We start from the raw sequence: 23,749 nt of genomic DNA on the forward strand, positions 1-23,749 counted from the left end.
CCCCTGCACAGTTACCAGCCGTCAGCTAGAAAAGGATCCTGGTGTAGAAAGTAATAATAAATTAATTCTAACAACAGCTTATCAAGCTTAAACATGCTGCTGTTGTTCACCCGCTTGTTTCCTCTTTCTGGCGCAAAGTGGGCGATAAACAAACAAGAGAGACGGACTTGCGACGGAAAAGCCGAACAGCTGATCATTAATCAGTTTCATGATTGAAGTAGCAGCAGGAGAGGGAGAGAGAGAGAAGAGGCAGTCGCTCCATATATCGGTTGTTAAGCTTAACGCTGGAATGCTTTACAAACATTCAGAGATGAACTTACACACTTGCTTTACTTCTCTCTGGGATAACTTCCTCGGAGATGAAATGGTAGCGAGGCTCCGAATGCTCAACCAGACAACAGGCCTTGCACGCTACAGCCGCTCTATCACGTGATGCATACTGCTCCGATGTGCTATGAGCGGTTATGAGCAGAGTTAAGCCATGTCACAAGTTTTGTGAGGTGCTTTTTTTTTTAAATATTTAATGGATCGGATTACATTTTTTTTCCCTCTCCGATATCCCATCCAGTAATTTAGGTCAGTATCGGACCGATACCGATACGTAATATCGGATCGGTCCATCTCTAGCTGAAACCTTATACAAACTTTATTATTTCAAAAGAATCGCAGGCAAAGCAGTTAAGTCACGGTTATGCAGTCATGGACAGGTTTGTGTGCCACACTCCTCTTTCTGCTCTCTGCTTACATCCTCTCTTTCTAAATCTAGCACCTAGGTGAAAGAAAAGGGTTGTTGACACGGATATCTTTAAAGCATTATTTTTGTGCCATTTACATTTGCATCTATCATCACTGAAACCCTTGAATGAGTTTCCATGGCAACAGCCATGTACATTATACCATGTGTTTGTGTAGATGACATTTCTGCTCATATTGTAAAACAAATGCTTCATTCGCATTTTGTTTTCATAGAAATCTTTTTTAGGTAGCGTTACATGCATGTTTTCGAGCTATGTATCTAATTCATTGGTAGGAAAGTGGTCAGCTTGTCTTTTCTTGGTTTATCTACCTTGAGCTCACATTCCAGCTAGAATTCACACTTGACTTCAGGCTCTAGGTAAAGAAGGTTTTTATGCAAAGCATGTTCTGATGACCTTAAAAATGTTTGTCTGCAAAACAGTTTGCTTATATTTAGTGGAAAAGGGCCTGACAAAGTCTACTTGAACCTGGACAGGGCTCATATAAATGATGTAACACATTGTCTTTGCTGTAAATGACTGATTGCCAGGAGATAGACTGTAAGATTCTGAAGTTTGAAAAAGGAAATATAGATAATGAGGTAACAGAATAAAAAAGCTCTTATTATTAAATTACATTATACGGACAAAGGTTTTGGTCAACACCTCACAATCTCTACAGTCAGGTATCGGTCCCATTGCCATGAGACTCCCACAAAACTTAAGTACCTACCTTGACCCACCTTCACAACTGTTTGTGACACGTACCGCAAACAGTTGGGAAAGAATGGTTCACTCCAAAAAGCTCAAAATAGTGCAGTACTGTAATAGGATGCCACCATTGCACACCAGTGTGTGAAACCTCTTCCCTCCGAGATAATCCAGGATTAACTCTAAGTTTAATTGTTGCAAATGGAAGCATTTAAGAGCAATTCAGTGATGAAACAGCAGACTATGTAAACTTACAGTGTGGAGTCATCAAGTGCCAAGGTAATGCAGTGTAATGTTCTACAGACTCAATAACTACAGAATTCAAAACAGACCACTGCTGGACTCTGGAGCAGGAGAACTGTGTTCTGTAGAGTGATGAATCCTGCTTCCTTACCTGCCTGACTCCACTGTAACATTTGCTGGAGGACAGGTAATGCTATGGGATTGTTTTACTGGGGTGGCCCTGCAGAGCCAATGAAGATAAAGCTTAGTCCTTCACCATTAGAGAATTCTGTGCTCCCGACATTATGGGAGTAATGACCTGTACCAAATGCAGTGAGTGCTCACACTTAGCATTATTATTATTATTATTATTATTATTATTATTATTATTATTATTCGTTTATTGTTATTGTCACCACAAGTACCTGCTGTACTGATTCTACCTACCTACCAGTGTTTTAGCTTCTATTTGTGACTGACCTGCTCTATGACTACCACATATTTTTTAGTCCTCCATCTGTCCTTTTGTTCTCACTTTCCATTTCCTTTGGCACTTGAATGATATCAAAAGAGGAGCAGATACACGTGCCCTATTGAGAGACCTTAAAAGAAAGTAAATCCTCTTTTAGTTCTAAGGTTTTATAAATCAGAACATAATAAAATAATTTCTGGTCCATAGCAGAATGAACAATAACACCAAAAGGTCATACCAATGTTCAGACAATTTGCAAAAAACCCAAGAACTACATACAATACAATTTTCTTTATATAGCACATTTAAAAACCAAAGGTATACCAAAGAAGTAATTAAGAGCAATAACAGATACAAATATAGTGACAGGTGGGAGACATAACTAACCAGTAATACACCATGTACAGTAGCACAAGCCAAAAGGCTTAAGGTTAAATCATTATAAACATTAATCAGAGCAAAAAGATCAATTACAGTACACTTACAAATGCAGGCTCTAGGAAGCAGAGAAGGCTAGGCTAAATAAACAAGTTTTTAATCAAGATTTAAAAGATTGAATTGAATCAGATGTGCAAATAGCTTGAGGCAGACTATTCCACAGTTAGGGTGCAATGAAGGCGAATGTGCGGTCACCTCTGGTCTTAAGCCGAGATCTAGGTCACACCAGGAGCATTTGACCTGCTGATATAAGCGCTCTCCTGGGGGTATAAAAGCTGAGAACAGTAAGATAGATGAGCGCGGTATTATTTATGATTAGGGATGGGTATCGTTTAGGTTTTATCCGATACTGGTGCCAAACCGGTACTTTTGAAACGGTGCTTAAAGAATGGAGAACACAAAATTGGTCCAAAAACCTCTCATGTTCAGCTGTTTTTTTGTAAAAAGATAACAAGCTTAGCCTTTTCTGCAGCTATAGGGGATTTATGGCATCACTCTTGGCTGGAAGCAGTGCTTAAACAATGGAAAAAACACAAACTTTGTCCAAAAACCTCTCATGTTTAGCTGTTTAACTGCAAACAAGAAGACAGCCGCATGTAGCTATGATGATATTTGCTAGTTCACCTTACATGCATTAATTTAATAACGTGGTTAGCCTACTCAACGTAAATTACATACGAACAACATTAAGCTACTCACGCAGAGAAGAACGGCTGCTGCTGCATCATCATCCTCATCATTTCTGCTACACTGGCAGGGCTAGGGGCCAGGACTCTACTCTTCGTGTTTTTGGGGATGTTGCTAACTCCGGGTCTGATAACAGGCAACACACCTGCAGTAGATATGCTCGGTGTGAGGTCTCGCAGCAAGCTATCAAATACGGCACATTTCTCAGCTTTTAAAAAAAACGCTATGCGTCGCCAGGTGTTTCATCGGATTTGAGGTGTTACCTCCTTTGACAGTATCACAGTATCAGCTTAAAGCACTTGTTGCAGGCTGCTGAGTTTGCATATTTTGCTGTGAAGTACAGCCAGACTTTTGACCGCTTCGCCTTGGTCATTTTTAATCTGTAGCTCTGCTCTAAAAGAACGTACGTACCTGGCCCCGCCTACTATCCTCGGAAACGTAAAATGATTGGCTAGAATCTAAAGTGTATGACATCTCAGGAAAAAAAAGCACTGAAATAAAGCACCGAAATGTGCGCTGCTTTTCGGTCTGGTTACTACCGTTTATGTCAGAACCGATACCGTTACCCATCCCTATTTATGATTTTAAAAGTGAGCAATACGATTTTAAAATCAATGCGATATTTAATGGGGAGCCAGTGCAGGTCGGAAAGAACTTGAGTAATAGACTCAAACCTACCACTCCCAGTTAAGAGATGCGCAGCAGCATTTTGAACTAGCTGCAGCTAGTTAGTTAGAATTACAGTAATCAAATCTGGATGTAACAAAGGCATGGATACGTTTTTTTAAGATCCATAAGTGGTATATAGGGCTTGGCCTTAGAGATTAGACATAATTGATAGAATCTAGATTTAACTACATATCAGACTCTACAAGCTTCAGTCAATGTGTTAAATGCTGAAGTTTGTGACAGTACAATTAGGAAAAGACTGAGTAGGTATGGCATGTTGGAAGAGTTTCTGGGCGAATGTCTCTTCTCTCAAAAAGAACATGGCATGTCAACACAAACGCCTCATACCAACTGTGAAGCATGGTGGTGGAGGGGTGATAATTTGGGCTTCGAGTCAACCATTAACTCCTCTGTACACCAGAGAGTCAAATGTGAGGCCATCTGGATGATGGCTAAAGCCTGGCTGACATAACTGAAACCTTCAGACATCCACCTGGTTGAATTTTGTGTCATGACCTTAGGAGAGCTGTGTATAAACAAATGGGCTATAATTTCTATGCAACAATGTGAGAGACTGGTAAGTGATTAACAATTAATCACTTATCAGGCATTAATAATTATATCTCCATTAGTACCCTTTACATTATTGTTGCTAATTTTTCTACGATAAAATGAAATGAACACGTCCAATACAACTCACCATTTAGTTCAATGAAACAAGGACAAAGAAAAAGGAATACCCCCCTGTTTGTAATCAATCACCTGACTGCACTGAGTGTTATCAGCGTGAATATGGATATTTTCTTTTTCAGAATCAGAATACTTTATTAATCCTTAAAGAAGTTATGTGGGTTACAGTTGCTCCAAGACAGTAACAGTAACAGACTAAACTAATTAAATAATACAATATGTTAGAGTAAGAAATAGCACTAATATATAAAAATCACGCAATCATAAATCTCAAGAATATTACAGACTTCACGTGAGTGGGCATTTATCTGAGAGAAAAATTTAGATTACAAATGACATTTGAGACTGACCAAGAATCTGAATCTGAAAGCTGAGATTTGAAGTAATGTGGATGTAGTAGCAAAATCCTGGGACGAATACATCAAGTATAGTACATACAGTTTTGTTTATTTCAAAGCCAGTCACTGAAAGTGATCCTAAGATAGAAGCTATTACATGGTGTTTCAGCCTCCAGTTTTGACTGCCCCACTCTGTGGCTGCCACTTATTTTTCTGTATTAAGCTACATCTTTGAGCCTTTCCCTCTTTAGTCCTCCTGCACCTGACCTTTTCTTCTTCGTTTCTAAGGTCCTTGAATATTATCAGCAGAGAAACGGATACAGACATGTACGTGTGTTTTAGGAGTTCATACCCATACGTCAGTGCACTGAACTGTGACAAGAGTCTGCTAGGACATGAAGTCCAAAGTGGGACCAAGAGAGTTGCTGTTGTGCGGATTTTGAGAGGTTCTTGCTATTTTATTAACAGTCAAGTTGAGGAGGCCGAAACAAACCTCAGACATTTCCCAGATAAACTCACGCTCACCAACAAAAGTAACAGCATTCATATCAGCTTGTTTAAAGATGACATTGGTAGGATTGACATTTTGTTTAGCTAATCTCAAACTCTTTGCTATCTTTAGTAACTATATACTATCACTAGTATAAAACCCTGAACTGATACCATATCAGTTTGTCCCGTCATTAGTTATGTCAAAGCCAGTGCACAATTGTTCCATTCTGAAAGGACACCATAGTAGTTATAGTAGTAATAAATTCAAAATAGGTTTTAAATATGGGTACTAAGCATTAGTATGGTGTAATATGGTAAAAATATGTTACAAGTAATGTTTTTTTTAAGGTAATTGAAATGGAATGGTAGTTCTTGAACAACAGTTCAAATGTAATTTATGACTCTTTATGGCAGGACTGTACACCCCATCACAATAAATGGGGAAATCTAAAACTTATTTGGCCACCTATGGCACTATTTAGCAGATTATTGGATAAGAAATCAGTAAATATAATAAAGTTATAAAGTAAATAACTTTTGGTTTAGTTTTAGTAAATGTTGATTTTGATGAATAAATATGTATTGTTTTGTATTTTAAAAAAGTAATGGCACAAACATATCGAGTACAGTTCTCCCCTCAAAAATAGAGGTTGGTCTTAGTGGAAAAAATAATTATGCCACTAGCACATGCATTATTAATCCCACCGTATGTGAAGATAAAACTGCTAGAGCAAACAGCATATTAATAGTCATGTGAGCTTCTCTCTACATATTAAGATGACCCAGTGACCTACATTTGAGGAAACAAAGGGCTTATCAGCTAATGCTGTCAGCAGAGGTCGGGGGGGAAACAAAAATGATGACAACTAGAGACTCTCGAGTTTGGGACCACACCCTTTTCAGCAATATTCTGTGAATTCGCTTAGACCAACTTGGGTTTGGTACTCTCTGATATTATAGCAATGACTTAGTAGAGTGTTACTGCTAAAAGAGATGGCTGGATCCATGAGCGTAACCAGAGATTTGACACTCATCATCTTTGTCTTCTAGTCAGAAAGTTCACATGGGCATTTTGACCTCAAGTGACTGAAGTCAATAACAGCAGATGCATTTGTTTCAGCGATGCAAGAGATACTCGTGTATTTATCGCTAGAGTGAAGAACTGAAGTTACAGTTCATTGCTTTTACGATTTTATTCACTAGACTTTTTTTTTTAACTTGCAATCAATTACACTGATTGCAAGGTTGACGTGACCTCAGATGTACCTACACAGCGTAGGCTAATGTCTGCATGTTTTGGTGAGTCACACCAGTGGGCACAATGGAAACAGTTTCGAGATTGTTGATGTTTTCTTCTGGTTGTCACATTAAAAGTCTGATATGCTGTTTGATTTGCTATAGTTAAAAGAAACTGATGCTGGCATTTCAAATAGGCCTAAAAAATCAGCCCCAAGCATCATAGTTTTTGAACAAAGTCTTTAAGATATAGTCATGTTTTGTTTTCACAGAAATTTGACAACTTTCTTTTTCAAATAAGTACAAACTTGCTGGAATTAAGAGGGGTGGGGGGGGGACAAACAAACAGAAAAAGCATGGCACAGTGTCTGAGTTTGCAAAGTTGCATTTAAACAAATTACACAAATTCTGGAATTTGATGTCCACTGGACAGCAAGTCCAAAGTGGAGATGTTTGGCCATAATGCATAGTGCCATGTTTGGCAAAAAACAATCACAGCATATCAGCATAAACATCTCATACCAACTGACAGGGCTTGGACAACTTGCAGTTACTTAGTTGACCATGAATTTCTCTGTATACCAAATTATTTCAGAGTAAAATGCACGGTAATCTGTCCAACGGCTAAGGCTTGTCACAAATGGTGTTTGTTAAGTTAATGGTGCTAAATGTGGTTCAACAAGTCACTGAATCACGGGCGTCCATATACTTAGTTTTTTACACAGAAGGACTGGAGCGAAGTTTCCTGCTTAGAGTTAAATTTTTGTCATTATGGGATTTTTCTCCCACAGAAGACCAGGAGTATTTAATCAGTACCATTTGTCTGTCTGTCTGTTTATTAGCAGTTTCCTCGAGCTCGAGGTGAAAATCATTTTAGTGAAAATCGGGTCAAAGTCACACCAAATGTGACAATCAGTTAAAACTTTATATTGTCTGCAAGGTCTTTAAACTTCACAAAAATATACTAGGCCTTTAAGACTACCTAGGTTGGCTAATCCTTTGAAGTTGATCTTCATTGTTAGGGCCCAAGGTAAAAGTTGACCTTAACATAAATTTGAAGGAAACCATATCGGGTAAAATATAATGTAAAAAGGCATGGGCTTAGCTGTATGCCACACTTGTTATTTTTTTAATCCATCATCCTGTGATGTCACATTAAAGACATAACGTTTCCAAAATCACACACTGAATTGAATAGAATAGAATAGAATTCAACTTTATTGTCATTGCACATGCACAGGTACAGGGCAACGAAATGCAATTTGCATCCAATAGTAATCCCTTACTTTACTCGTTACTGTAATCTGATTACTTTTTTCAAGTAACGCGTAACGCGTTACTGCCCATCTCTGTTCATACTTAACCAAAGTAGCATTGTATCTAACCACTAATCAGAGACTGGGTTTTTAAACTGTATCTTTGATCAATTTGTTGCTAGCAGCCTGCAAAAAGGCATCATTTGTTTGCATTGTTTTTTTTGTTATTCATCTGCTGGGGGCAATAAATGATCACACACAATAACATTATAAGTGATTCAAACTATGTTCAGTCTTATCTCAATCTTACAGGACTCCAGAAATCTATCCGTATGTGTAAGTTTAGTTTGCTCCATGTGTTCTGTCCTGGCAGACAATTAATCAAATATTCACCAGTTTGTGTGTATCCATGTGTCCTGTCCATGTTCTTGTTCTCTTTCTCCTCATTACTCCAGGACGGCACACATCCACGCATTAATGTACTTGGCTGAGTCTGTGTGCAGGTTGTTCTCCATTACATGTCTTTTAATACAGTGTACAACACACACAGACACACAAATGCAAAAAACTTTCAGCTTCTTATGAGGCTAAAGTTCAAGGTGACATTCTGTCATTATAACCTCCATGCATGCCGTAGATTCTGCTTGGAGTTCTGTTGCTAGTATGTTGCAGAGGGTGTCTTGAGGTAATATTCAGTTGGGGCTACTTTTAACTATGTTTTCCCATTTCAGCTCCTTAGACATGGTTCCATCTATCTGTTGTCCTGACTTGAAGTCCAATCAAGTGCCTGTATCTCAGATTTAAGTGGGCTGATGGGGATGCAGGTGTAGCCTGTTACCTAAGCCTTGATTGAATTTGTGCTGAAGAGCTGCTAGTTCTCCCAATGTGGCGCCACTGCCTGTACTCTCCTCATCTGTGCCTGCTGTTAGTTTCAGCGCTTGATTGATGATTTGATCGCAACATCAGTAGTCTGCATACAGAACACCTGAATATTTTTAGCATACGCCATCACCCAGTGAATGGTTGCAAATCAGGCTGAACGAGGCTTAGAGGCCCACTGCCTGATCAGAAGAGAGTGTACTAACATAAATGGCCTGCTAATATGGATGATGGAGGTATGTTTGTTGGGTTTGAGATTACTAAGACTAGCTAAGCTAATCTTTTTTTTTTCATGATAGTTACAGTAGATAGAATAATTTATAGTCCTAACCTAAATCTAAAATAACCAAATAATTTTAAATAAAGACCTAATATTTATTAAATTAAATTACTAAAACTTAAATAATACATATGAAGTATATAATCCGTGTGTCTAGCAAAAGGATTTGCTCTACTGTCAATCCCTCTAAGCCACAAATGTAGAAATTTTAGCCCTTTATAGTGATAGATTTTTATGTACAGCGACGTGAATCGTATCAATGAAAACTTGCACAAACTGCCATGAGACTGTGGGTTTTTTGTGGGGGGTTTTTTTTTTTTTTCTTTATACAAAGTCGTCATTTTAATTTTTTTCCAGTGAAAGTCATGATTATTCTCTTTTGGCATGGACATGGACAGCGAGAGAAACCGTGGTCAATTAGTTACTGCTGTTACTTGTTTGAAGTCTGCTCCCTGGGGAGCATGTGTAGTTGGTGCATTGTAACATCCAAACAGCAGTGCATTCAGTGCAATTTCATCTATAGTGTTTTATCGTCCTTGTGCCAGTAGTTACTTTTTCCTTGTTAAAGTTTACTTTGGATTTTTTAGGTCAATGTAGAGGGAAAGACACAGTAGAACTCAACCCCAAAAAACCCAACATGTCTTTATAAGATGGTTTAACCTCGACCCGAACTCTTCCACGACATGCATTTTTAATTTCTCTTTGATATTTGGGCATATTGGGGCCCGATGAATGTAAAAATAAAGAATTGCCAGATTTTTTTTTTTTCTTACCTTATTTTTGTTTTTAAGAAAAATAAGAGCCATATATGAGGATATTCGTTTAAAGTTTTGATAGAACAGCAGCAGTATAATGTCCTCGTAAGTGGATATCAGGCCCATGTAGAGCACTGGTCACTCTTCTGTATAAAGTTGCTTCAGTTCATTGAGGTTCGCAGGCATTTGTTTATGCCACACCATCTGATTTGGGTTTTGCAACACATCGTTCTTTTTGTGAGCTATTTAGACCTTTCTTTGATAATGTGCATGGATCATTGTTGCTTTACCTATTGGACAGATGGCTTCACATTGGACTGCACAGTGTTTTTAGGTATACAAAGGAGTTCATGTTACTGTGGCTGCAAAATAAGTCCAAATTATTATACCTCCACCAACGTGCTTGACAGTTGGTTTGAGGTGTTTGTGCTGATATGCTGTATTGTGTATTATGTGTATTATGGGCAGTCATGACCACTTTGGTCTTATCTGTCCAAAAGACATTGTTTGTGAAGTTTTTTTGTCCTCCTGACAAACAAGCCATACTTGTTCAGTCTTTTTCTAATTGTACTGTCATGAATTTAATCTTTCCTATTGAATAAGCTTTTGATCATTTTTTAAAAAAAGTGATGCCCTACTATATAAAACCTCAATATTTAAAGAGGGTATCCATTCTTTTTCACATTAATGTATAAAGTATAATAACATGGATTAGCCTGAGTCATCTGGTATATTTAGCAGAAAGTAATAAAACTCTTAATATCAATGACTAAGAATTTCATTGGTCACAAAATGTCCTCCTCTCTTAGGTGAGTACACTCTCTACCTCTTTTGAACCCATCTCTGTACTTATGCATTTTATTTATATTCAGTTGGAGCTTAAACTGTAGTTTTATCAGGGACACTTGAATGGTTACATAATGTTTCCTCTCTTATTTTTGACATTACCAGGTTGTCATGACTTTTTCCTATGATTTTCTGTCAACTCTGGAAAAACCTATGATAGAGATATAATGGACACATGTAGGGAGGCAGATGTGCTTACGTAACATTAGATGTACATGGAAACCTGCCTGAATGACTTGCTGAAAGACTAGATTCAGGAGAATGAGTGCTAGCACAGAAGCTAATTTATTATTAATTGACCAAATAGTTATTAGCAATTTTATCAACAGGTGTAATTACTTCTCGTTTATATCTGTATATTCGACTTTTTTGGCATACACACATTGTTAAATGCATTTTCAACATCCAAAGTTGGAGCAACATCATGTTAAGCTTTATTAGTTAGCTACATTTAGCTGGAATCTTTTAGGATCTGTCCATATAGCGCAGCATTTTCTGTTTGTGTTTCCATTGATAGTTTAGCACAGTCTAGCAGGGGCTGTAGTCTGGTGTAGTGGTGTAGGTGGGGTTGCCAACAACTAACAAATAAGAGACCCTCTGGCATGCCAGAAGCACAATGCACAGAAAGCTGGGCATAGTGTAAATAAGTGCTGTATGTTCATGCAGCCCATGAGTGACCCTAGAAAATTTGCAAGTAGGTGTTTTTTGCCAACTGGTCAGGAAATTTTTTCTCCAGTGACCAAATCAGGATGACATTTGAGCAAGTATATGACACTGGCAGTAAAGCAGAAGTTGACCTCTTTTATAGGTTATTCATCCCAAAATTGAGGTGCTAGAATGAGTCAGTTTATTATGTGATACAAGGAATTGTGAAGCTGATGGGGCGCTCTCACCAGCATATAAAAGAATGTTTTCTTATTTTTGTATTGAGCACACATCCTGTCTTTATTTTTTATGTTTTTAGATCAGTGCCACTTACTTTGAGTCTCAAAAAGAACCATTGTGAATTGGTAAAATAATATGTTGATGTGTTTGTAAAATGCATTGTGTCATCATTTCAACACAAACCTGCTATCTGCAGACCTAATCATTATTTATTCCCCCACTGTTGCTATGATTGTTCAGTTTCATTCCAGCTCGCTGTGTGCTAATGTCCATGTGGAGCAGACTGCAATGCAAACTGTGGATGTAACCATACATCTTAGTCAAAGTACATCAGCTGCTGGCCCTTAATTACATAGCAGTTGAACTCTGTTAGGAGGCAGAAGAAAAACGAAAGAAAGGAAAAGGAAATGTCAGCATACGGCTTGCTGAAGGCTGGGATTTAAAAAACAAAACAGACGACATGAGCTTCAGAGAAAGGAGAAGGGGATTAATTCTTGATTTAAGCTTTTCATCTATTCTAAAAATGCAAAGAGAGCTGCCAAGTTTTCTCAGCATGCTTAAGCATGCTTTCTCAGCTGCTTCTGATCGGTCTTGAGCAGGTAGCGCTAACCCATTAACAATGCAATTTATACCTGGGGATTGCTGCACTCCATAAAGGACTCTTTACCACTTCTTAACATTTGTTTCACCTCACCTTTATATTTATATTCCTCCTCTTTTTTCCTACCTTGCCGCTGCTGAACATAGAAAAGCTGTTGCCATGGTAACATTTGTGCCTGTGGGATTCATTTTTGTTGTTTTTGGTTTGTTTTTGTTTTTTTACAGTCATCTATGCATTTCCTTAGCCCACTGTCAGGTGGTAATTTTAAGTTTTTCAGTCATTTCACAAACAGCACTTTGAGTTGCTAATGCCACTGAAAGGTTCACCGTATGGACAGATGGGTTAAATGCCTTTTGTGCTGCATAAATGGGCAGGATGTGACTATTTTCCATTCTCTTTTTTTGGGAGAGAAGTGTGTTTTGGAAAATGCAACTGTGACCAGTTAGATAAGATTCTATGGCGTCACTCCCTGCTGGATATGCACGGTACTATATAAAGAGCTTAAAAAAAATAAACACTTATCAATAGCCAGCAAGAGAATACAGCTGTGTGGAAATGCACCAGCTGTTTCAGAGGTGAACAAATAAACTTGAACAAATAATCGCTTCAGGGCAGAACAACATATGCAAACAAACAGCACTCTTCTGTCTCTATCATGGGCACAATATTTCAAAACTGTAGACAAAAGTCATGATATTTAGCTATTTAAGGCTCAAAGCCAGATACCAAAAGCAAACAAGATCTCTCTGTCTCTATACGAGAAACTGCTGTGGTAGCCAAAGAATCCTGTTTTATTCTTTTTCTTTTGCCTTCTTTTGGCTGCTCTTTAGCGATTGACACAGCAGTGTATCTGCCTCTGTCTCGTCCATCCCTTGCATCCTCTTATGTCACACCAACCGTCTACATGTCCTCTTTCACAACATCAATGAACCCTCTCTGTGGCCTTCTTTTCCTCCTGCCTGACTGCTCCATCTCCAGCATCCTTTGTCTAGTATAGCCGCTATTCTTCCTCTCTACATGTCCAGACCGTCTCAGCTTCACCTCTCTAACTTTGTCTCCAAACAGCTCAACCTGAACTGTCCGTCTGATATTCTTATCCTGTCCATCCTTGACACTTCCAGTGAAAATCGTATTCATTTTTGAAAACTTCATTAAAATGCAGATAAAGGCAGCACTTTTGAGACTTCACAAAAGTATATGCAAATTGACCAGGAGACCATTTTCAGTATTTTGTCAAGAGCATTCTGATTTTTCATGGCCAGTAAAGCCAATGTTTTCATGTGCACGTATTGTTGTTACATACATAATACTGTAAAAAAACAAACAAACAAAAAAAAAACTGTTGTGATAATGACCTAGATGTTTCGGGCATATAATGAACAGGATTTTGCATGGAGCTTATTTTCTTGGTTGAATGTTGCTTGTAGATGGACTATAAAGTATGCTTGCTTGGTAAAACTGGTGTAACCCATTCCCTCACTGACCTGGGACTGCAAAAACTGGCTTCAGTGGCTTCAGGACCTCCTGTTCGATCTACTCATGAATACAGATGAATCTTTCAGGTGGCTTTTAGTAAACTCCAAATGGGCTGTCATGTGTCTTTTATTGAGGAATAGCTTCTCTCTGACCACTCTACCATACAGGCCTGATTGGTGGAGTGCTACAGAAATGATTTTCTTTCTGTAAGGTTGTCCTTGCTCCACATAGCAATGCTGGAGCTCTGCCAAACTTGAGTTTAAAAAGTTGAGCTTTGAGGGTTTTTTAGACTGACATAGTGTGACAAACAATCATTAACTTTCAGTTTTTTAATGCAGTTTAATTGGATATTTATGGTAAACACCGTTGTCATTGTCTTCCTGTTGTCAGGTGGCGAGATGGGAGCATCGTACACGAAGACTCTCGGGGCTCTTTGGTAGCCCCTACCTGGCCTGTTGCTGCTTGGGCTTCGTCATTATACTGCTAAACATTTACCGCAGCCACAGGTGAGGAACACACTTTTAACCATAACAAAATATGGTTTGTTATCCCCCTCATCCAGTCCAACAATTTTAAATTTGTACGTCACCTTTGATTGAAAGAAAGCCTTGGTTCTCATAACATTGGATGGCAGGCCTTCACCAGTCCAGTGGTCACTTGGACATCATTGGACATATAAGCCTGTATGAATTTGTCCCCTTTTACACTCTTTGTTTCGGTTTCTTCTTCTGTTTCGTCCCACCTCTGTGCCTTCTTTTTCTGCTTTCTCCACAGCTCCTTTTTCCTTCCTCCTTGCTCTTTATCTGTGCCCACGGTTCTGTATGTGGCAGTATCACCCCACGCTTTACCACTTCCTATATGGTGTCCATACACCCACACCTCCCCCTGTGGGTCAAAATGATGACAAAGGATTCTCAACAAAGCCACACACAGACTGTATGTCAATGCAACAACAAGCCTTTTTTCCCCTCTCTCAAAGGATCTGTGTGATGTCTGTTGCTGGGCAACAAACATTTTGGGAACAGGCTGGTCCAAAGAGATAAATTGTCTTGCCAGTTTTCTCTTGTGCTCAGGAAGAGAATTTTTATCAACTCACCATGCATTCTGAGTAGCTAAATATAGCTGTGGGACAAAGCGATTTATTCACTCACTCATTCATTCACAAGAACTGAAAATGTGAATTAGGTGATTAAATGCTGTAATAAACTTGGATGTAGTCATATAAGGCTGCAAACAAGGATACTGAATAGGAAGCTGTGGTTCCATGTCTTGTCAGAGGAAAAAAGGCAAGACTTCTGGATGTCCTTTGGAGAGACGAGTTAAAGTGAAAATGTTTGGGAAAATCCATGTTTGATGAAAACCAAACAAAGCAAACCCAAACATTATGGCTAATGGGTAAATTTTCTCATTTCAGTGCAGCTAGCCAACAGTGTTTTAGTTTTAGTGACCTTGTTTTTCACTGAGTCAGCAGATCTGTCACTGCTTAGCTAACATAACTTAAGTCTATTAGCAGCAACCGACGAGCCAGCCAGTGACTCTAACTTTAAAGACTTATATCTTAGATCCTGCTTCACAGACAGCTGTGACAGTTTCAGCATAGGGCTCCATGGTGTAAATTGGCCTTAATACATGTACTGTTTCATGTCCACTTTAAGAGGGTTGTGCTTAAATAAACACTTGCAAACTGCAATTAACTGAAGCAACACATAATGAAGAAATATAGAATCCTATGAATACTTTTCTCTTCACAACTATATACACTGATAGTACCGTAAGTTTGCGGGCCATGAAGTTAAATGTTAGCATGTTCACTTCTTAATAGTACAATTAGAAAGGACCCTTGGGTTTAGCCCACACAGTCTGTAAATTTAGCTAATTATATTTAAAACCAAATGTATCCCTGACAAAGCAATTATTAGAGCGCATTTATTTAGAAATCTTTATCGTGAGGTTCGTGTAAATTCGTGCAGCAAACCTAGATACAACAAAGCCTGTCAGCTTTTTCAGTCAAACACCTTGAACTTCACTGCATCATGTACATGTAGCTGTGTAAAGGTGCAGGTTTCATATCCCTCCATGTGTCACTGCTGCTGCTTGCTTCAACTCCTACACGCCCCAACATCCACCTGTTATCTGAATGGATAATTACTCATCAACTATTTTCTTTGTTAGGAATAAACTTGACATTGTAAGGGAAACAAGCTATCCAAATCTACCTGATCCTGTGTACAAAATGCATCATTCATGTATCATGAATTAAAGGTGATTGGCCAGATTCTTTGGAAAGCTAAGTTCAGTTTCACTAGTCACACCCGTGCCTGATTACTGCTAAACATGAATCAAGAAATCGCTTGCATAGAAACTGTCTGACAAAGTGAATTGGGCTAATAGATCTAAAAAAGTAACACATTACACTGTGATATAAAGACATAGCCAAGAAACAAAGTCTTTTACATCTATCAGTGCAGAGTTACAAAGCTATCACTAAGATTTTCTGACTCCAGTGAATCACAGTGATTGCCATTATCGACAAACAGAGAAACCTTCAAACACCTTCCCAGAAATGGCCGACCTACCAACATTACACAAATAGCGCATCAATCACTCATCCAGGAGTAGGGATGGGTATCGTTTAGGTTTTATCCGATACCGGTGCCAAATCGGTACTTTTGAAACGGTGCCGGTGCTCAAACGGTGCTCAAACCGGTGCTTAAAGAATGGAGAACACAAAATTGGTCCAAAAACCTCTCATGTTCAGCTGGTTTTTTGTAAAAAGATAACAATGTTAGCCTTTTCTGCAGCTATAGGGCATATATGGTATCACTCTTGGCTGGAAGCAGTGCTTAATCAATGGAAAAAAACACAAACCTTGTCCAAAAACCTCTCATGTTTAACTGTTTTCCACTTTTTCTTTGGTCATTTTAGCCTTTTTGGCCAGGGTGAAGGGAGTATCTGCCATCAAACAAGAAGACAGCCGCATATAGCTATGATGATGTTTGCTAGTTCACCTTACATGCATTAATGTAATAACGTGGTTAGCCTACTCAACGTAAATTACACACGAACATTAAGCTACTCACGCAGAGAAGAACGGCTGCTGCTGCATCATCATCCTCATCATTTCTGATACACTGGCAGGGCTAGGGGCCAGGACTCTCCTCTTCGGGGTTTTTGGGGGATATTGCTAACTCCGGGTCAGATAACAGGCAACCCACGCACAGTAGATGCGCTCGGTGTGAGGTCTCGCAGCAAGCTATCATACGGCGCATTTCTGGGCTTTTAAAAAAAAACGCTATGCATCGCCAGGTGTTTCATCGGATTTGAGGTGTTACCTCCTTTGACAGTATCACAGTATCAGCTTAAAGCACTTGTTGCAGGCTGCTGAGTTTGCATATTTTGCTGTGAAGTACAGCCAGACTTTTCGCCTTGGGCATTTTAATCTGTAGCTCTGCTCTAAAAGAACGTACGTACCTGGCCCCGCCTACTATCCTCGGAAACGTAGAATTATTGGCTAGAAGTGTATCACAGCTCAGGAAAAAAAAGCACCGAAATAAAGCACCGAAATGTGCGCTGCTTTTCGGTCTGGTTACTACCGTTTATGTCAGAACCGGTGCTATCATGGCACCGGACACCTGTACCCATCCCTATCCAGGAGGTTTCAGAATAACCCCGAAAAACATCTAAAGAACTCCAGACCTCACTTGCCTCCATTAAGGTCAGAGTTCATGATTCACCAATAAGACGGAGGCTGGGCAAAAGTGGGATCCGTGGGAGAGTCCAAGGAGAAAACCACTGGTGATCAAAAAGAGTACACATTTGCCAAAAAAGCTCCCCAAACATCTTGATGATCCCCAAAACCTTTAGGAAAATATTCTATGGACTGACGAGAGCAAAGTTGAACTTTTTGGAACGTTTGAGTTCCGTTACATTTATCATAAATATGAACACATCGTTTCATTTAAAAAAAAAAAAAAAAAAAAAGCATCATACCAACAATTGTGGCACCAGCATAGTACTGGTAGTGTGATGATCTGGAACTGCTTTGCTGTTTTGGGACGACCTGCCATAATTGATGGAACTATGAATTCTGCTCTCCACCAGAAAATCCTGGTGAAAGTCTGTCCAGTAGTTTCTGCACAGAAGCTGAAGCACAAAGTGTGAACTTTTAAATGCAATTAAGATTCTTTAGAATTACCTTAAACAGGCCGTTCATGATTGCAAAAATCTCCAATGTAGCTGAAGTGCCAGTTATCTCAAACACTTGATTGCAATTTTTTCGCCAAGGGTGGCACAACCAGTTATTAGGTTGAAGGGCAATCGGTTTTTCATATAGAACGTTGGTAGGTTTGGACAACTTTTTCCATTCCCTTAATAAATGATTTTAAAACTGCATTTTGTATTTACTCAGGTTATCTCTGTATAATATCAAATTTCTTTGATGATCCGAAACAGTTTGACAGATATTCAAAAAAATAGATTTTTGTGCGCGTTTAGAGGGCAGCATACAGAGGGCTCTGCTGTAAACATTTGAAAATAAATAAAGGTGAAGTGGTAGCTTTATATACAGTGGGGCAAAAAAGTATTTAGTCAGCCACCGATTGTGCAAGTTCCCCACCTAAAATGATGACAGAGGTCAGTAATTTGCACCAGAGGTACACTTCAACTGTGAGAGACAGAATGTGAAAAAAAAATCCATGAATCCACATGGTAGGATTTGTAAAGAATTTATTCGTAAATCAGGGTGGAAAATAAGTATTTGGTCACCTCAAACATGGAAAATCTCTGGCTCTCACAGACCTGTAACATCTTCTGTAAGAAGCTTTTCTGTCCCCCACTCGTTACCTGTATGAATGGCACCTGTTTGAACCCATCATCTGTATAAAAGACACCTGTCCACAGCCTCAAACAGTCAGACTCCAAACTCCGCCATGGCCAAGACCAAAGAGCTTTCGAAGGACACCAGGAAAAGTATTGTAGACCTGCACCAGACTGGGAAGAGTGAATCTACAATAGGCAAGCAGCTTGGTGTGAAAAAATCAACTGTGGGAGCAATCATCAGAAAATGGAAGACATACAAGACCACTGATAATCTCCCTCGATCTGGGGCTCCACGCAAGATCTCATCCCGTGGGGTCAAAATGATCATGAGAACGGTGAGCAAAGATCCCAGAACCACACGGGGGGACCTGGTGAATGACCTGCAGAGAGCTGGGACCAAAGTAACAAAGGTCACCATCAGTAACACACTACAACGGCAGGGAATCAAATCCCGCAGTGCCAGACGTGTTCCGCTGCTGAAGCCAGTGCATGTCCAGGCCCGTCTGAAGTTTGCCAGAGAGCACATGGATGATACAGCAGAGGATTGGGAGTCAGACAGTCATGTGGTCAGATGAAACCAAAGTAGAACTTTTTGGTATAAACTCAACTCGTCGTGTTTGGAGGAAGAAGAATACTGAGTTGCATCCCAAGAACACCATACCTACTGTGAAGCATGGGGGTGGAAACATCATGCTATGGGACTGTTTTTCTGCCAAGGGGACAGGACGACTGATCCGTGTTAAGGACAGAATGAATGGGGCCATGTATCGTGAGATTTTGAGCCAAAACCTCCTTCCATCAGTGAGAACTTTGAAGATGAAACGAGGCTGGGTCTTCCAACATGACAATGATCCAAAACACACCGCCCGGGCAACAAAGGAGTGGCTCCGTAAGAAGCATTTGAAAGTCCTGGAGTGGCCTAGCCAGTCTCCAGACCTCAACCCCATAGAAAATCTGTGGCGGGAGTTGAAAGTCCGTGTTGCTCGGCGACAGCCCCAAAACATCACTGCTCTCGAGAAGATCTGCATGGAGGAATGGGCCAAAATACCAGCTACTGTGTGTGCAAACCTGGTAAAGACCTATAGTAAACGTTTGACCTCTGTTATTGCCAACAAAGGTTATGTTACAAAGTATTGAGTTGTATTTTTGTTATTGACCAAATACTTATTTTCCACCCTGATTTACGAATAAATTCTTTACAAATCCTACCATGTGAATTCATGGATTTTTTTTTCACATTCTGTCTCTCACAGTTGAAGTGTACCTCTGGTGCAAATTACTGACCTCTGTCATCATTTTAGGTGGGGGAACTTGCACAATCGGTGGCTGACTAAATACTTTTTTGCCCCACTGTATGCATCCTGAACCAGAACTATTTATCAAAACAAATTTGTTCAATTCAAAAATTAATTTGATGAAGTCGCTGGTTGGACTTAAGTGAGTCAGTTGTTGGGCTTGCAGGCAGCACTTCTGATGAGCGCTGCACATGTGAAAGTCAACAAAATATATTTGAGCAGGAATGCTTTTAGTGTCTGTCCTGTAAGGTAATGACTAAGTGAAACACTGAATCCTTGGAAAGTGGAAAATGTTTTTTTTATTTAGTATTTTTTGCTGACAAATTATTTATCCTCTTTTTGTACTTGCTTGCAAATTCTGAAGCACGGTTTTCTTGATTATTGAAATAAACCTTCCTTGAAGGTCACATTTCTAATAATTGGGTATATACAGTCTATTGCATAATGTTTTCTGCAGTTTCAACAAAAACCTTTTAGAGTCTTATGCTAGGTTGGATTTGGGAATTACAAATCTCTAGACAACATGCAGCAGATCTGGGGGATATAACAGTTAGGGAGTCAACTTGCATAGCCCCATACAAATTATTGCACTTTTTATTGAAACTGCATGGTTGCAGCTACCAGCATAAAAGTCTTTAACTTTTAATCAGTGTAACCTGATTATAAAAATGAGGCAAACAAGTTTAGCTGCTCTACTTAGTACAAATAGCTGTGCCAACCAACTGGACCACTTTCAATTGCATGGCGATTGCACAGGTAGCCTTCTTGGAGGCAACCTGTCTCCAAACAGTCGTAATCTCCCTCACATTAACGGTCTCCGTTAGACACTCTCATTCTCAGACAGATTGGCAAAGGTTTGCATTTAATTACTGTCTAATCTATAAACCCAGACGGATTGTGAACACATTGCAATCAGTCCAAGTCAGTCTGTAGGTCTGTGATGTGTCTCTCTGCAATATGGGACTTGAGTCAACCTTTGCTTTTATATTGGAGTATAACCAAAGTACAACCAGGTGGCAAAGGTTCCCAAGCACCAATCTCATTTTGTGTCTATGTCACTAGATGTAGATGAATTTCTGATTAAAAATCTTTAAGCTTCTGGCCGGACTCTGAGTGTAAGTAGTTAATATGTGCTTCTGTTAAATTATGAATGTCTATGCATGCAGACAGTAACAGACTTTGTGGATTTGTCACAGTTAATCGCTGTATTATCATAAACAGATTGCATGTAATTGCCAACTTGGTGGAATTTCTTAACAAACTGATGATCCACTAAAGGTGGTTTGACTTTGAGTGATCACTGACCTTGTTCCCATCTTCAAACCAACCACTTCAGTCGCAACAACAGTGGAGTCCAAGTTAACTGCACAGTTTCATTAATTTTGGCCATAGCAAAGTCTCTAACCATTACTTTCGTAGTGTGAATGTAGTATTAAGGTCCTCAGTTAAATAAAGGTGTTGTTTGTTACATCTGGGGTTTTTTGCTGTTCTGTTTTTTCTTTTTCTAGTCAGGACTCTTTAATATTATTAAACACAAAAATAAAGACCTATTCTGGTATTTATATAATGGCAGTTAAACCAGTAAAATCATTTTAAAAATCATTAAAAACCATCTGTTTTGTAGAAGAGTTTATTATTTGACCGATGATGAAACCACAACAGTGTCACGCCGGTGCTCCAAAATGAACTTTGCTGCAGAAATGTGTAGAATAGCAAAACACCACAAGTAAAATAGATGAGGTTGAATGACGTATTCACCCGGTGAAAAACTTGATTTAGCGCTAATTACCATAGTAACAAAGACAGAGTAAAGCTGTTAGTGAGCAGACATGAACATTAATGAATGTTGGGTTTGGGTTTTTTTGTTTATCAATCAAAGTGACTCATTACCCACGTATTTGGCACGTGGGCATTGTTCTGGTCAATTCAAGCCCACTAAGTCAGATAATATACTATTCATTGTTTATGACAAAATAATCTTTCCTTGAGTGAGAGCACGATGGCATGACCTGTAGAAAAGGTCTAGCTGCCTGGTAGTTGAAACAGGACATTTTAATCTTTGTGGTATGTGTTCTAACCATGCATCCATTTGTTCACCTTGAATGCACCGTTTCTATTTTTAGAGTTGAAGACATCAGTGCCCTGCTTGCTTTTTCTACCAATGCTACAGCCTCATTTCTCAACTAAAAGCTTACATTTGCTAGTTCTGCTGCTGTTCATATAAAAACTTTATCTTACCAAAAAACATTTGTATTCATATTGTCTCTCAGCATGCCATGAAGAGTGATGAAGTCAAAGTACTATACAAGACACATCTCCTGGATGCACTGGTACGCATCTTCAGTGATGTATCCTGTGGTCATCAGGTGTTTCGGGTCTCACAACATCATACACCCTCACCCAGGCTCACAGCCTCAATGGCCCTCTTCTTGGCTGCCCCAGCCACACCCAGCCGGCCTAGGACTCTGCAGAGTGATCGTCCTGCAAAGCCCCTACAACCCACTTCTATGGGCTCATAGAAAGTCTCTCAGCCCCTTCCCCTGCACTCCTGCACTAGTTCCTGGTACTTTGCACGTTTCCTTTCATTGGCCTCCTCGATCCACTCCTCCCAGGGCACTGTGAGTTCCAGCATGATCAGCTGTTTTGAGGCCTCAGAAATAATGATCATACTCAATATAGTAGTACACATTTTTTTAGTTTTCAGCAGAATCACTGTGCTTATTGGTTGTTTATGACAGCGGTCCCAAACCCCCAGGCCACAGACCGGTACTTGTCCGTGAGTTGTTTGGTAGCGGGCCGCAAGAGTTGAGGCTTGGGTGTGAAAGTTATGGTTTTCTTGGTTTTACTTGTTTTTTATTAGGGCCCGAGCACCGAGAGTGCGAAGGCCCTATTGTATCTGCTCCGTTTCTTATTATTATTATTATTATTATTATTATTAGGGCCCGAGCACTGAGAGTGCGAAGGCCCTATTGTAATTGCTCTGTTTCTTATTATTATTATTATTATTTCGGCAAATGAATTGGCCTTTTGAGGACCTAAACATGCTCTAAAACTCATGAAATTTTGCACACGCGTCAGGTCTGGTGAAAATTTACGTATTTTAATGTTCTCAGACATGACCAGGGAAAATTAGCTCAGTAGCGCCACCTAGAAAAATGAAAAACGCGAGCCCCCGGTATGAGTATGACCTACATGTATGAAATTTGGCACACATATGTATCATGCCAAGACGAACAAAAAAGTCTGTGGGCCCATTGACGCAAACCCAACAGGAAGTCCGCCATTTGGAAGAGAAGGTGACATTTTGGCTCTAATTTTGCCATTTCCATGCCTCGAACTTTTGCGAACTCCTCCTTGGGGTTTGATTTCATAACCTTCATATTTGGTCAGTGTCAACTACACCCTTGTGCCATGTTAAATTGCGGAGCTTTTGAGTTTTCACAATACTATGAGGCCGTGGCGCCATGGCGAATTTCGATGACTCGCCATGAAAATCTTATTGCCTCTCATTTTGTCATACATTTTCTGACCTTGACCAAAGTGAACACATATGATAAGGCTCCACCCCTGAACATATTTCAACTGCCATATTTGACACCAGGGACAGCGCCACCTAGTGGGAACAGGAAATGTCATGTTTTACACTTTGGGGTACAGTATTGCGATGGGTGACATCTGCAGCCTCAAATTTCTCCAGGAAAGCCTTAAGGAGTTGGTCTTGGGTTACAGTGAAAACTGTGACTTTTCACGAAAGGGTGTGACCCCAGCAGCATGGCGAACTTTGATGTCACGCCATGAAGAAACAAATTAGTATAACTCAATGAAATCCAGTCTGATCAGTACCAGACTTTACAGGCATGATGTCAGACCCGCCCTGAACAGATTGATGTGCCCATTGTCGGAAATACGGACAGCGCCACCTAGTGGCAACAGGAAATGTCATGGCTTTAATTTTGTTGTACTGATTTT

At 39.6% G+C, this 23,749-nt stretch overlaps 1 protein-coding gene across 3 annotated transcripts in view; it reads left to right on the forward strand.

Annotated features, from left to right (window-relative positions):
- pemt (phosphatidylethanolamine N-methyltransferase) overlaps positions 1-23,749 on the forward strand; it is a 116,958-nt gene that overhangs the window by 20,156 nt on the left and 73,053 nt on the right. For all 3 annotated transcript variants that reach the window (XM_014409734.4, XM_076887248.1, XM_024803511.2), the window contains exon 3: positions 14,058-14,173. In XM_014409734.4, coding sequence (XP_014265220.2) covers positions 14,058-14,173 — 116 coding nt within the window. The remainder of the gene's footprint in view (positions 1-14,057; positions 14,174-23,749) is intronic.

Source organism: Maylandia zebra, linkage group LG8 (assembly GCF_041146795.1).
Source record: "Maylandia zebra isolate NMK-2024a linkage group LG8, Mzebra_GT3a, whole genome shotgun sequence".
In the NCBI taxonomy this organism is placed as follows: Eukaryota; Metazoa; Chordata; class Actinopteri; order Cichliformes; family Cichlidae; genus Maylandia; species Maylandia zebra.